The sequence below is a fragment of the Mytilus edulis genome, chromosome 9, assembly GCF_963676685.1.
Source record: "Mytilus edulis chromosome 9, xbMytEdul2.2, whole genome shotgun sequence".
In the NCBI taxonomy this organism is placed as follows: domain Eukaryota; kingdom Metazoa; phylum Mollusca; class Bivalvia; order Mytilida; family Mytilidae; genus Mytilus; species Mytilus edulis.
In genome coordinates this window covers 48589923-48605345 of record NC_092352.1, presented here as the reverse complement: position 1 = coordinate 48605345, position 15423 = coordinate 48589923, and the positions used below count along the sequence as shown (strand labels likewise).

At 33.7% G+C, this 15423-nt stretch overlaps 1 protein-coding gene across 1 annotated transcript in view; it reads left to right on the top strand.

The window, feature by feature from the left end:
• Nucleotides 1-14514, top strand: part of LOC139489741 (dynein beta chain, ciliary-like) — a 72277-nt gene extending 57763 nt beyond the window's left edge. Inside the window, exons 39-50 of the mRNA XM_071276501.1 lie at nt 194-340; nt 1092-2334; nt 2675-2892; nt 3462-3632; nt 4303-4425; nt 4626-4819; nt 5186-5462; nt 6120-6347; nt 6964-7275; nt 11553-11795; nt 12863-13051; nt 13647-14514. Of these exons, the coding sequence (XP_071132602.1) occupies nt 194-340; nt 1092-2334; nt 2675-2892; nt 3462-3632; nt 4303-4425; nt 4626-4819; nt 5186-5462; nt 6120-6347; nt 6964-7275; nt 11553-11795; nt 12863-13051; nt 13647-14264 (3963 nt within the window). The 3' untranslated portion in view covers nt 14265-14514. The remainder of the gene's footprint in view (nt 1-193; nt 341-1091; nt 2335-2674; nt 2893-3461; nt 3633-4302; nt 4426-4625; nt 4820-5185; nt 5463-6119; nt 6348-6963; nt 7276-11552; nt 11796-12862; nt 13052-13646) is intronic.
• The last annotated feature ends 909 nt before the right edge of the window (nt 14515-15423 follow it).

Below are 15423 nucleotides of genomic sequence, written 5' to 3'. Positions count from 1 at the left end.
GCAACACTAATAGTCAAGTCACTGTAATTGCAGGATTAAAAAAAAATGTACATCAATGAAAAATAAAAATCTTATTTGTACTCACTACAAAGTCAGAGAAAATCTCAGTGAGCCCAACATTTTGTCATGTTCCTAAAAGTCATACACATAAGTTATGTATTTCAGACTGTATACATTTTGCATCTATTTATAGAACAATTTAACAGAGCTGAAATCCTTCTCTTCTCCACCTCCTGCTGTTGTGAATGTAGTGGCAGCTGTAATGTGTCTGCTGGCTCCTGGTGGTAGAGTACCAAAAGACAAAAGCTGGAAAATGGCCAAAGCAACCATGATGAATAAAGTAAGTGATAGATAGAAAAAAGTAGAATAACCAAAATACTGAACTCCAAGGGAAATTCAATACAGAGAGTCCTTTTTAAAATGGCAAAATCAAAAATTCAAACACATATAACATGCCTAATGAATGGAAAACAACTGACATATCCTAACTTGGTTCTGACATTTCTTTATGTTAAAAATGGTGTGTTAAACCTGGTTTTTGTAGCTCTTCTGGCTTGTATGTCAACAGTCCAAAACTGTTGACGGCATTGTGATAGAAATAGCAACCTCAATTATATATTTGTGATAATGAGTCCAACCTAAATGTTACTATTGAGTTGGTTTCACAAAGGGTCAATATTGTTCCTAAAATTCCTTGAAAGATTAATTTACTATCGAAAACATTTAATAATAAAGTAGGTTATAGCGTTTTGACCAATAGAAAATCAACATGCTTCAACAATTAACTTTGATAATGATGATGCGTTGATAATGATATTCAATGTTTTTAGAGATGTTTTTTGTTCAAAATTGTGCTTATCATGTAGGTGCTATACAAAAGACAAGTTTATTGCATTGAAAAGGCTTTTTGTAATCCTGAATATGGTTTTTACTTTTATTCATATATCTATAATTAAACAAACATGCATATTGATAATATATTTAAAACTGATGAACATGAACAAAACTCATTTCTGCTTAATGTAATTTATATTATGTAGAAAAGAAGAAAAATATATTCAAATTCATGCTGATTGTTTTATTTTTATCAGATTGATCTCTTCTTGGAAAATTTAATCAATTATGACAAAGACCACGTCCACGAGAACTGTCAAAGGGCAGTAGAGCCATACTTGGTTGACCCAGAATTTGACCCTGACTTAGTTAAAGGGAAATCATTTGCTGCATCAGGGCTGTGTTCATGGGTTATAAATATCATGAGGTACTATAAAGTATACTGTGCTGTTGAACCAAAACGTATGGCGCTAGAGGGTGCCAATGCAGAGTTGTCTGCTGCAAAACACAAACTGAAGGCTATCACATCAAAAATAAATGACCTTGAAAGTGAACTTGGAACCCTGATGGGAGAATTTGAAGAGGCAACAGCTGAGAAGCTACGATGTCAACAGGAAGCTGATAGTACAACAAAAACAATCGAACTAGCCAATCGTTTGGTTAGTGGTTTGTCATCGGAAAATGTCAGATGGGCGGAGTCTATTGAAAACTTTAAAGAGCAAGAGAAAACATTGGTTGGTGATGTGTTGATGACTTCTGCATTCGTATCTTACTTGGGAGCTTTCACCAAACAATACCGGCAGGATCTGATAGAGAAATACTGGACCCCATTCTTGAAAGGACTGGCCCATCCTATTCCAGTTCTAGAGGGGCTTGATCCATTGAGTTTATTGACTGACGATGCCCAGATTGCATCTTGGAATAATGAAGGTCTACCAAGTGACAGGATGTCCACAGAAAATGCCACGATTTTGACCAACTGTGAAAGATGGCCCCTTATGATTGATCCACAGCTTCAAGGGGTTAAATGGATTAAAACCAAATACGGATCAGATTTGAAGGTCATACTTCTTGGACAGAAAGGTTATTTGGATGCATTAGAAAGGGCCATATCATCTGGTGATGTTGTCTTGCTGGAAAATATTGGAGAATCTGTGGACCCAGTACTTGATCCACTTCTTGGACGTAATACGATAAAGAAAGGTCGTGCCATCATGATTGGAGATAAAGAGGTTGAATACAGCATTGATTTCCGTTTGATTCTACAAACCAAGTTAGCTAATCCACACTACCAACCTGAGATGCAGGCACAGACAACTCTTATTAATTTTACTGTGACTAGAGATGGCTTGGAAGATCAATTGTTAGCAGACGTGGTTATCAAAGAGAGGCCAGATTTGGAGAAATTAAAATCAGATCTAACCAGACAACAGAATCAGTTCAAGATCTCTCTTAAAGAACTTGAAGATAATCTGCTAGCTAGATTATCAGCTGCTGAAGGTATGTAACAAAATATGCGTAAATCAGACTGTCTAAATTCTCTTTTGAATTGTATTGCATTTTATTTATAGCAAATATAGTCTCTTATAGCTTATTATTAAGAATGGGTTTTGCTTATTGTTGAAGGCCCAACTCTATGCTGACCTGTAGATGTTTATATCATTGTATTTTGGTGTTATGCAAGCAGAATGCATAGATAAAAGGCAAGAATTATGGAAGGAATAAAAACATGATACCATGTGTAAAGTAATACAAGAATAATCCAGAGAAGAAGCTTTTTAGTCTAAGTTATTTTTAATAAATTTGATACAAAATATGTCTATTGAGATCTTTTTTTTAGGTAATTTTCTTGGAGATTATGAATTAGTTGAAAACCTTGAGAAAACAAAGAGAACAGCCGCTGAGATAGAAGTTCAGGCTGAGCAATCTAAGAAAACAGAGATTGACATCAACACAGCCAGAGAATTATACAGGCCAGCAGCTACAAGAGCATCCCTCATGTACTTCATCCTTAATGATCTCAATACCATAAACCCAATGTATCAGTTCTCACTAAAGGTATGATAGCCAAGGAAGTGTCTGAGGTCCAAGATATATTCGATGTAATGTTGAAATCATGTTGAGGCCACATCTGTGTATCACATACTTGATGTGTGTCATGATTTAAATCCAAGGTCATGTGATATTCTGATCAATGTATTTAATGATGTGAAAGTTATGTATGTTTTAACTTGCTTGGATCTCAGTTATGCTTTAAAAGTTAGAGAAAATACCTGGATAAATAATTTTGACCTTAGGGTCAAATATGGGAACTTAAGCTCAGATCTTGGAAATGTATCGAAATTATGTCTTGGTCATGTATTTGTTCCATCTTATTTGATCCTATTTAAAAATACATATTTATACTCAGTTTTATTTTATATTATGAACCAGGGTCACACTGAAATTTTTTTGGTTGAATTTGACTAAAAGGCTTGGTAGTCCCACTCAGAGACTTCTTTTTCAAAATTTAAAATTTAGTATAAATTAAGATTAAGAGCAAGTTAAATGTTAATTTATTTAAGTATCCATTGGTAGATTACGCCAATTATAATGTTACTGTAAATTATGTTTTTTTTAAATTTTAGGCCTTCAAAGTGGTGTTTGAGAATGCTATTGACAGGTCTGACAAGTCCGATGACATTAAGACCAGAGTGCTGAATCTGATTGACTGTATCACCTTCTGTGTATTTATATATACAGCTAGAGGACTGTTTGAAAGGGACAAGATCACCTTTACAGCTCAAATGACATTCCAGGTAAGTTTGGTTTTTATGGTCCACTTAGGTTTTCCCGTCCGTCCATCTGTAGGTCCATCGGTCCCGCTTCAGGTTAAAGATTTTGGTCAAGGTAGTTTTTGATGAAGTTGAAGTCCAATCAGTTTGAAACTTACTACACATGTTCCTTATGATATGCCCTTTCTAACTTTAATGCTAATTTTTACCACAATTTCACGGTCCACTGAACATAGAAAAAGATAATGCAAGTGGGCACCAGTGTACTATAAACAAATTCTTGTTGATTTATATTTAGTAATTAAATAAGCAATGGCACAAGAATAGTTATGATTAGTGTGAGGAGCTGTGTTTGATGAAAATTCCTCTTTTCAGATAAAACTATTTACATGTAATAACATTTTTTTTGCCCTGATATTAAGATTCCTATCTTGATGCTTAGAATTCCTGTTTGTCAATGTAAATGCATGTGTTACCATGTGTTTCACCCTTTATAGTTAAGAACTGAAACTAAGCTTTGAACTTGCAGTGACAAGAATGTCAAGAATTATTTGTTTATGGGTCTAAAATTGTTTGAAATTTAATTAATTGTTGATACAAAACAAGTCAAAATGTTATATTCTTTTTCAGCGAAACATGTACTTATACACTGAGTACAATATTATTTGTTCATGATAACATTTTTATTTTGCAGATATTGTTGATGTCTAAAGAAATTGATCCCATCGAGTTAGATTTCCTGTTGAGGTTCCCATCACTACCAAATATAATCAGTCCTGTGGACTTCATGAATAATCACAGCTGGGGAGGAATCAAGGTCAGTCTTGATGTTAAATTTCACAAATAATAGATATATAATAGAAACATGACTTATTGAGACATATATGAAATAAAGGAAAACAGGTTCCATGCATAAAATTAGACTGCAATCAGTATGTTATGGTTAAATTACTGTGTAAAAATTAAACATAGCATGTATTTTCAAAATAAAAGTTCAGCTATGTTTTTATTGTTTAGGCTCTTGTGAATATGGAAGAATTCAGAAATTTAGATAGAGACATAGAAGGTTCTGCTAAGAGGTGGAAGAAGTTTGTGGAGAGTGAAGCTCCAGAGAAAGAGAAATTTCCACAGGAATGGAAGAACAAGAATTCATTACAGAAACTGTGTATGATGAGAGCCCTCAGACCTGACAGGATGACCTATGCTGTCAAGTAAGTTATCTTTGTTGTACTTAGCATTTTATTTGTTTAAGAGTGGAGGGTTTAAAGCAATCCCCTAGTTGTCTATATGACAATAGATTGGTTGTAACACTAGGTGCTTACTACTGCACCTCTATAACAAGAAATGATGTAATATTTGGTCAAAATGTTGAGTTAAACAGTGTTAGTGATTATTCGATCTTCCAGGCAGTCACCATATGTTTTAAGATATTTGAAATTTTATGATACAGCAAGGAATAGGAATTAATAAATGTCTTATAACGTAATTGGGTAAACTTTGCATGAAATTAAAAAGAATCAGAAAAAGTCGGAACATTTTGTTATTTCCATTTTAATTTCCTATGCTCTTTTATTCAGAGATTTTGTCCAGGAGAAACTAGGAACCAAGTATGTTGAGGGGAGGAGTGTAGAGTTTGCCAAATCGTACGAGGAGTCTGGACCAACCACACCTATGTTCTTCATCCTCTCTCCTGGGGTCAACCCTATAAAAGATGTAGAGGTCCATGGTAAAAAGATTGGATTCAGTGCTGACAATAAAAACTTCCACAATATATCCTTAGGTCAAGGTCAGGAAGTTGTTGCTGAGAGTGCCCTTGACCTTGCTGTAAAGGAAGGTCATTGGGTCATATTACAGGTTGGTACTAAAACTGACAATTGATATGAATAAATGGATGTGCTTAGTGGTAGACTTCAAAGCAACAATGACCTATATAATAACCAAAATAATTTAAACATTTAAAAGGCAACTTAAAATCTTTGGCATCGACAGGTTTCTTTACAATACATGTATGTCAAACTCTCACTTGTCAAAAGTCTGTAAAAGAGGTGAATACAATTATCAGAAATAATTAAAGATCTGCCATAAAAGCCTATTTAAAAAAAAAAAAAGATTACAAAAAAAGCAAAGATAAAGATGCTTTAAATCCAGCCATTAAGATATGTCTGTCATTTCTTAAGCTTCTTTCAGTAAATGTTTAAAATTTAATCAAATTGTTCAAAAAATAAGAGTATATAATTAAAATCTTTTTTCAACAGCACAGAAATTAAAATACAAAATTCAGAAAAAGACCAAAAGGGTAAAAACACTTTCTTTTAGAAGAATACAATATATGAATGAACTGTGCCTTGACATGCCATTACATAGCAGTACATATACATACATGTAATGCTATGTTCAGAAACATTGTTGCATTAGTAAAAGCACTTAGAAAAATTCAAAGTTTTAGTTGTGATTTTCATTCACAATTTTTAGCAAACACATTAATAAGATAACAAATACAATTATTCATAGAATATTCATTTGGTTGAGAGATGGTTACCAACATTAGAGAAGAAGTTAGAGAGTTACACAGATGAATGCCATGCTAGCTATAGAGTATATATCAGTGCTGAGCCTGCACCTACAGTACTATCACATATTATACCACAGGGTATACTGGAGATATCCATCAAAATCACCAATGAACCTCCCACTGGAATGGTGGCCAATCTTCACCAGGCTCTGGATAACTTTGATCAGGTATATTTAAATCAAAATCTTATTTAATGAATAATGTTGAAAAGTTGTTTGAAAATGATAAGTTTTCATGCAAAATGCAAATGAGATCATTCATTTATGAAATAAATTTTATGTTTGGGAGTAATATACACATGATACAGTTGGCAACTTTTCATTTTTTTTTAAGAAAAGAAGAATGAACTTAGTTAAAGTTTGAACATTGTAAATAAATATTGAACATTGTGATTTATTAAATGGACAGCAAAGCAAAGTTATAGTTACATCCTTTTTGTAAGTACCTGTACGTGATATAAGTAGACAATGTGTAAAAGATATGTCAGTACATGAACTTTGCTAAGTTGCTCAATTAAACAAAATGTTGGAAAATGTGTCAAAGAGTCACAATAAACAATACCAATTATACTGCAACTAAAGGGCATTTCAAAATTAATGCCTCTTCAGTGATAATTGAAGCAGAAATATTTGAAACATAAAACCTAATAGAAATGTTGGAATAGTTGATATGATTGTAAATGACCAGAAGTATTGCCAAACCCTGACACCAATTATTAAACAAGTAAATAACTGGAATATCTATGCTATTGTAACCCTTTGTGTTTGCTTTTGTTTTTATCAGGAGACCATGGAAATGTGTGCAAAAGAGAATGAATTCAAGAGCATTCTGTTCTCTTTATGTTACTTCCACGCTGTAGTTTCTGAGAGACGTAAGTTTGGTCCTCAGGGCTGGAACAGGAGTTATCCCTTCAACACAGGAGATTTAACTATAAGTGCTATGGTTTTGTACAACTATCTTGAGGCTAATACCAAAGTTCCTTGGGAGGACCTGAGGTACCTGTTTGGAGAGATCATGTATGGAGGTCATATCACAGATGACTGGGATAGGAGATTGGTCAAGACTTACTTGGAAGTTTATATGCATCCAGATATGGTAATGTTAAAATGCAACTTATTTTAGAGCATCTTTTGAAGTAAAATTTAATTTAAACCATCTTATTCCTGCTGTTACTTTATTTTACATAAAGCCTGTTCTATCCCTTTTCCAGGTAGTTTGATATTGCAATTTTCAGATTTACCTTAATAAGGAACGATCTCAGTTTTACATATATGCTACAATTTATTTTCCTATTCTTTTTAGCTCACCTGGCCCGAAGGGCCAAGTGAGCTTTTCCCATCACTTGGCGTCCGTCGTCCGTCGTCCGTCGTCCGTCGTCGTCGTCGTCGTCGTCGTCCGTCGTCGTTAACTTTTACAAAAATCTTCTCCTCTGAAACTACTGGACCAAATTAAACCAAACTTGGCCACAATCATCATTGGGGTATCTAGTTTAAAAAATGTGTGGCGTGACCCCGCCAACCAACCAAGATGGCCGCCATGGCTAAAAATAGAACATAGGGGTAAAATGCAGTTTTTGGCTTATAACTCAAAAACCAAAGCATTTAGAGCAAATCTGACATGGGGTAAAATTGTTTATCAGGTCTAGATCTATCTGCCCTCAAATTTTCAGATGAATCCGACAACCCATTGTTGGGTTGCTGCCCCTGAATTGGTAATTTTAGGGAATTTTTGCTGTTTTTGGTTATTATCTTGAATATTATTATAGATAGAGATAAACTGTAAACAGCAATAATGTTCAGCAAAGTAAGATTTACAAATAAGTCAACATGACCGAAATGGTCAGTTGACCCCTTTAGGAGTTATTGCCCTTTATAGTCAATTTTTAACCATTTTTCGTAAATCTTAGTAATCTTTTACAAAAATCTTCTTCTCTGAAACTACTGGTCCAAATTAAACCAAACTTGGCCACAATCATCATTGGGATAGATAGTTTAAAAAATGTGTGGCGTGACCCTGCCAACCAACCAAGATGGCCGCCACAGCTAAAAATAGAACATAGGGGTAAAATGCAGTTTTTGGCTTATAACTCAAAAACCAAAGCATTTAAAGCAAATCTGACATGGGGTAAAATTGTTTATCAGGTCAAGATCTATCTGCCCTGAAATTTTCAGATGAATCGAACAACCTGTTGTTGGGTTGCTGCCCCTGAATCGGTAATTTTAAGGAAATTTTGCTGTTTTTGGTTATTATCTTGAATATTAGTATAGATAGAGATAAACTGTAAACAGCAATAATGTTCAGCAAAGTAAGATTTACAAATAAGTTAACATGACTGAAATGGTCAGTTGACCCCTTTAGGAGTTATTGCCCTTTATAGTCAATTTTTAACCATTTTTCGTAAATCTAGTAATCTTTTACAAAAATCTTCTCCTCTGAAACTACTGGGCCAAGTTCATTATAGATAGAGATAATTGTAAGCAGCAAGAATGTTCAGTAAAGTAAGATTTACAAACACATCACCATCACCAAAACACAATTTTGTCATGAATCCATCTGCTTCCTTTGTTTAATATTCACATAGACCAAGGTGAGCGACACAGGCTCTTTAGAGCCTCTAGTTTTTCTTGCTAAAATAAGTTGGTTTAAAGTAGTTGTTATGAAAAAATTGGGTGGTTTATTATGTAATCATTGAGAATAAAACAAGTCTTCAACAAAAAACTGATTTCGCTTAAAGATGTAAAACTCTAAATATTTAAAGTAAAAAGGAGGGTGGGGATGTGGTCACAAATGATGATAGTCACAATGTATATTTATTTGTGTGGTACAAATGACTTAACTTTTATGTCACAAAATTGTCTGGTACATGTTATCACAAAATCTTTTTGTTACAATTAGTGATAGTTGTATTTAAATTCATATCTTAGAGAAAAATAAAACTTCTACAAGAAAAACAAACAATTATTGGCATTGTTTTGATTTGTAAAATTTCAAATGCGTATCTTTTTAATTTCTTCCAAATATGTAATTACTTTATTTCCATTTTTAGCTCACCTGGCCCGAGGGGCCAAGTGAGCTTTTCTCATCACTTGGCGTCCGTCGTCCGTCGTCCGTCGTCGTCCGTCGTCGTTAACTTTTACAAAAATCTTCTCCTCTGAAACTACTGGGCCAAATCAAACCAAACTTGGCCACAATCATCATTGGGGTATCTAGTTTAAAAAAATGTGTGGCGTGACCCGGTCAACCAACCAAGATGGCCGCCACCGCTAAAAATAGAACATAGGGGTAAAATGCAGTTTTTGGCTTATAACTCAAAAACCAAAGCATTTAGAGCAAATCTGACATGGGGTAAAAATGTTTATCAGGTCAAGATCTATCTGCCCTGAAATTTTCAGATGAATCGGTCAATCGGTTGTTGGGTTGCTGCCCCTGAATTGGTAATTTTGAGGAAATTTTGCTGTTTTTGGTTATTATCTTGAATATTATTATAGATAGAGATAAACTGTAAACAGCAATAATGTTCAGCAAAGTAAGATCTACAAATAAGTCAACATGACCAAAATGGTCAATTGACCCATTTAGGAGTTATTGCCCTTTATAGTCAATTTTTAACCATTTTTCGTTAATTAAAGTAATCTTTTACAAAAATCTTCTCCTCTGAAACTACTGGGCCAAATTAATCCAAACTTGGCCACAATCATCTTTGGGGTATCTAGTTTAAAAAATGTGTGGCGTGACCTGGTCAACCAACCAAGATGGCCGCCACAGCTAAAAATAGAACAAAGGGGTAAAATGCAGTTTTTGGCTTATAACTCAAAAACCAAAGCATTTTGAGGAAATCTGACATGGGGATAAAAATGTTTATCAGGTCGAGATCTATCTGCCCTGAAATTTTCAGATGAATCAGTCAATCGGTTGTTGGGTTGCTGCCCCTGAATTGGTATTTTGAGGAAATTTTGCTGTTTTTGGTTATTATCTTGAATATTATTATAGATAGAGATAAACTGTAAACAGCAATAATGTTCAGCAAAGTAAGATCTACAAATAAGTCAACATGATCAAAATGGTCAGTTGACCCGTTTAGGAGTTATTGCCCTTTATAGTCAATTTTTAACCATTTTTCGTAAATTAAAGTAATCTTTTACAAAAATCTTCTCCTCTGAAACTACTGATCCAAATTAATCCAAACTTGGCCACAATCATCTTTGGGGTATTTAGTTTAAAAAATGTGTGGCGTGACCTGGTCAACCAACCAAGATGGCCGCCACCGCTAAAAATAGAACATAGGGGTAAAATGCAGTTTTTGGCTTATAACTCAAAAACCAAAGCATTTTGAGGAAATCTGACATGGGATAAAAATGTTTATCAGGTCAAGATCTATCTGCCCTGAAATTTTCAGATGAATCGTTCAATCGGTTGTTGGGTTGCTGCCCCTGAATTGGTAATTTTGAGGAAATTTTGCTGTTTTTGGTTATTATCTTGAATATTATTATAGATAGAGATAAATTGTAAACAGCAATAATGTTCAGCAAAGTAAGATCTACAAATAAGTCAACATGACCAAAATGGTCAGTTGACCCCTTTAGGAGTTATTGCCCTTTATAGTCAATCTTTAACCATTTTTCATAAATCTAAGTATTCTTTTACAAAATCTCCACTGAAACTACTAGGCCACAATCATCTTTGGGGTATCTAGTTTGAAAAATGTGTCCGATGACCTGGCCATTCAACCAAGATGGCCGCCACGGCTAAAAATAGAACAGAGGGGTAAAATGCAGTTTTTGGCTTATAACTATGAAACCAAAGCATCTAGAGCAAATCTGACAAGAAGTTAAATTGTTAATCAAGTCAATATCTATCTGCCCTGAATTTTTCAGATGAATTGGACAACTGGTTGTTGGGTTGCTGCCCTCCAATTGGTAATTTTTAAAGAAATTTTGCCGTTTTTGGTTATCTTGAATACTATTATAGATAGCGATAAACTGTAAACAGCAATAATGTTCAGTAAAGTAAGAACTTCAAACACATCACCATCACCAAAATACAATTTTGTCATGAATCCATTTGTGTCCTTTGTTTAATATGCACATAGACCAAGGTGAGCGACACAGGCTCTTTAGAGCCTCTAGTTATTTATGTCATATTTAAGTAAAATGCTGTGGTTGAGTTAAATCAATGGAACCCTTCACATTTGTGTTGGTGTTCAGAATATTCATTAGGATTACTTTAACTTTACGTAATGACAGAAACTATAAATTAGAATAGAAGTGACTGATACAAATACTATGAACCTATTCGGTCACCATTTCCTAAACTAGGTAGAGCCAACATTTTTTTCTTTGTTTATATGAATTATATTTTTTTATAATTATTAGCTGGATGGAGAGCTCTATTTAGCCCCAGGCTTCCCCTTACCACCCAACTCCGACTACAAAGGATATCATAACTATGTTGATGAATGCCTCCCCACAGAGAGCCCCTATCTGTACGGTCTCCATCCTAATGCAGAGATAGAATTTCTGACAACAACATCAGAGAATCTGTTTAAAACTGTATTTGAGATGCAACCAAGAGATGTTGGGACTGCAGGGGCTACTGGTACAAGCAGGGAAGATAAGGTTTGTAGTACAAAAAAATGTAGAATCTAAACAATAATAACATTGAGGAACATTTTTTATCTTACCTCCTATACATTTCTAGGAATATGATTGGTTAAAAGCAATTGCTCTCACCCCACATGGAATTTACTGACCCCATATAAATTGTATCGCTCAATAGCACACTTTGTAACTAATACTGTGGATTCATTTATTTTCATGGGTATCAATTTTCATGAACTGCTGAAAACTTGCATATTCGTGGATATTTCATTTCGTGGTTTTGCCAGTCTCTGTATACGAAGCCTATTGAAAATATGATATTCCTTGAACATTTGAATTCGTGGTTCCCTTCTACCCACGAAATTCACGAAAATTGGTATCCAATGAATAATAATGAATCCACAATATTATTATTATACAAAGCCTTCAGCAATCAGTTAGTCAAATGTTCTGAACATCAATTATATTACAACTGGAATTTAAATAATAAATATCCATAAAACATTCACTTAATCTAATGTGCTATTTTGTTCTGGCATAATTTGTACTCTGAAAATTTTATGAAATTTTACGAACTTAATAAGGCATTGTGATAAGGCTTAAAACAAATCAGTGTGTTAAGTGTTTACAATGCCAAAGTTTAGTTTTTGATTTGTATAACCCAAGATGAAAAACATTTTTGTCTTCATTGAATCCAGTACCAGTACTATGCTTATTGTTTAACTTGAAGTTTGCCATTTGTATTAAATCTTTCAATGGACAAAGTGACAATTGGTTTTGATCAATTGTATCATGTATAATATGGATAGAATAATTTTGCAGTTACAACAACTAATATTTTGGTAAAAGGTTTATGTATGGTAAAGAAATCCTCATTATATTGCTAGGGCTAGAACTCAAAATGAGGGGTAATTAGGAATCCAAAACACACATATTTATATAAGGCTTTCTGTGAACTATATACATCAATTTTTCAAAGGAAACATCTTTGAAAAATTCTGTTTTTTTAAAGATGTGGTAAGCGTGTGTTATATGTATATCAAATTAAAAGTTACAGTTGATAATAAAATATTTTTATGATTTAGATCAAAGGAACTCTGGATGACATAATCGAGAAATTACCTGACGAATTTAACATGTTAGATTTGATGGGTAGAGTACCAGTGGAAGAAAGAACACCATATGTTGTTGTAGCCTTCCAGGAGTGTGAACGTATGAACAATCTATCAGCAGAGATCAGAAGATCATTAAAAGAACTAAATTTAGGATTGAAGGTATATATGTGCATTAAACAAATTGGAGAAGATGGTGTTAGAAATTACGCAACATTTTTGCAATGCATAAAAGGTGCTGATACCTGTAATTGGAACAAACACAAAAATTTGTGTTGGTTTCACAAAAAAACTTACGACTAAGATTGATCATAAGTCATGAACAATTCAGTGTACTAGAATTTACCTTGCTCTGCTATATGTTACTAGTTCAACTTGGTATATGACAGTAAAATCTGAGTTTTACATAAGCTAAGCATACTGGTGATACATTACAGATGTTTTCAATATTTACAGAACATAATTAAGTTCAAGTGTACTTCAAAAAGACTTTTAGATTGTCATTCCTATGTGGATCATTTTCCATCATAGTCCAAATTTTATACCAAGACATCTCTCCAGGCATAAGCAAAGTTTTTTTTTATATGTAGATGGAAAATCAGGACTTATAGGGTGGTATGATTGCCAATCACATGACCATTCACAAGAAATCAAACAAGTGGATGAAAGTAACTAAAGACAACAGTACAGCTTTTAATAATTTTATAATTATTCTGAAGCTTGAAGAAAATATTTCTAATCTTAAATTGATTTTCAGGGTGAACTGACCATTTCTGCTGATATGGAAGATCTTAGCAATTCCCTGTTTTTGGACCAAGTGCCATTTAGTTGGCATGGTAAGGCTTATCCATCATTATATGGTCTTGCTGCATGGTATGCAGATCTATTACAGAGAATCAAAGAGCTGGAGACCTGGTCCTCTGACTTTATTCTTCCTGCTGCAGTTTGGCTTGGTGGACTTTTCAATCCGCAGTCATTCTTAACCGCCATCATGCAGCAGATGGCAAGGAAGAACGAATGGCCATTAGACCGTATGACTCTGCAGTGTGATGTCACCAAAAAGAGCCGTGAAGATATGGCTGGACCACCAAGAGAAGGGGCATATGTCCATGGACTTTTTATGGAAGGTGCACGATGGGACATACAAACTGGGATGATTAATGAAGCCCGTTTGAAAGAGTTAGCTCCCCCTGTGCCAGTTATTTTCATTAGAGCAATTCCAGTAGACAGGATGGAGACAAGAAATATATATGAATGCCCAGTCTACAAAACTAAGACCAGAGGTCCAACATATGTCTGGACCTTCAACCTGAAGTCCAAAGAAAAGTCTAGTAAATGGATTCTTGGTGGAGTTGCTTTACTACTTCAAGTTTGAAATTGACTCTTTAACAGTATTCAAATATTAAATACTCTGAGGGTCTGGTCTTAGATTGCCTGTTTTGCATATTATTATTTTAGTTTGAAGTGGATTTTTATTAACAGTAGTTTTTATTGTATTTATATGAATTTTATTTTTTCATCTTGTTATTCATTAAGCATCTTGAAATATTTTAGATGCAGTTTGGTTTAATTTTAAATGTTTTATAAATGGAATAATTGTTTGAATAAAAGAATTAATGTTTGAAGATACACTTGATATCTTGAAATTTAAGATGGACACAGATCAGGGGTGATATCATCAAATTATAGAAAAAGAAATCTGATTTGATTTTGTCCTTAAGTACAATAGTCCAATAGACAACAGCAACAATACAAAACGACATCTGTAAAAAACTTTTAGCTATTTCTTTACAAGTAGAACCAAATACAATGAAAGTCTCAACTACATGTATGTACAGAAGCTACACAAAACACCTTACAAATTTTATTTATTTCATCTTCAAGCCATTGTTCCACTACTAAATTGTCTATTCGTCTTACTAGTACACTTGGTACAATCAAAAACCTGATAATAAATTGTTCAAATCAGGCCTTTGAAAATAGTGGAATTAATTACTTTTGAAGTGTCAAAAACTCAGAAGTACTTGATAAATTGCATGCATATATTGGTGATTTTGAATCCTTTTCAAAGTTTTGATTTTTGTCAAGCCTTCGACTTTAGTCGAAAAAGCGAGACTAAGTGATCCTACATTCCGTCGTCCACAAATATTCACTCTGTGGTTAAAATTTTTGAAATTTAATAACTTTCTTAAACTATACTGGATTTCTACCAAACTTGGACAGAAGCTTGTTTATGATGATAAGATAGTATCCAGAAGTAAATTTTGTAAAAATAAAATTCTATTTTTTCTGTATTTTATTTATAAATGGACTTAGTTTTTCTGCGGGGAAACATTACATTCACTCTGTGGTTAAAGTTTTTAAAATTTGAATATCTATACTGGATTTCTACCAAGCTTGGACAGAAGCTTGTTTATGATCAAAAGCTAGTAACTAGAAAGGAAATTTTGTTAATACTTGGTACCTGTGTATCTGTATTTTACTTATAAATGGACTTAGTTTTTCTTCCAGTTAACATTACATCCAGTCTGCAG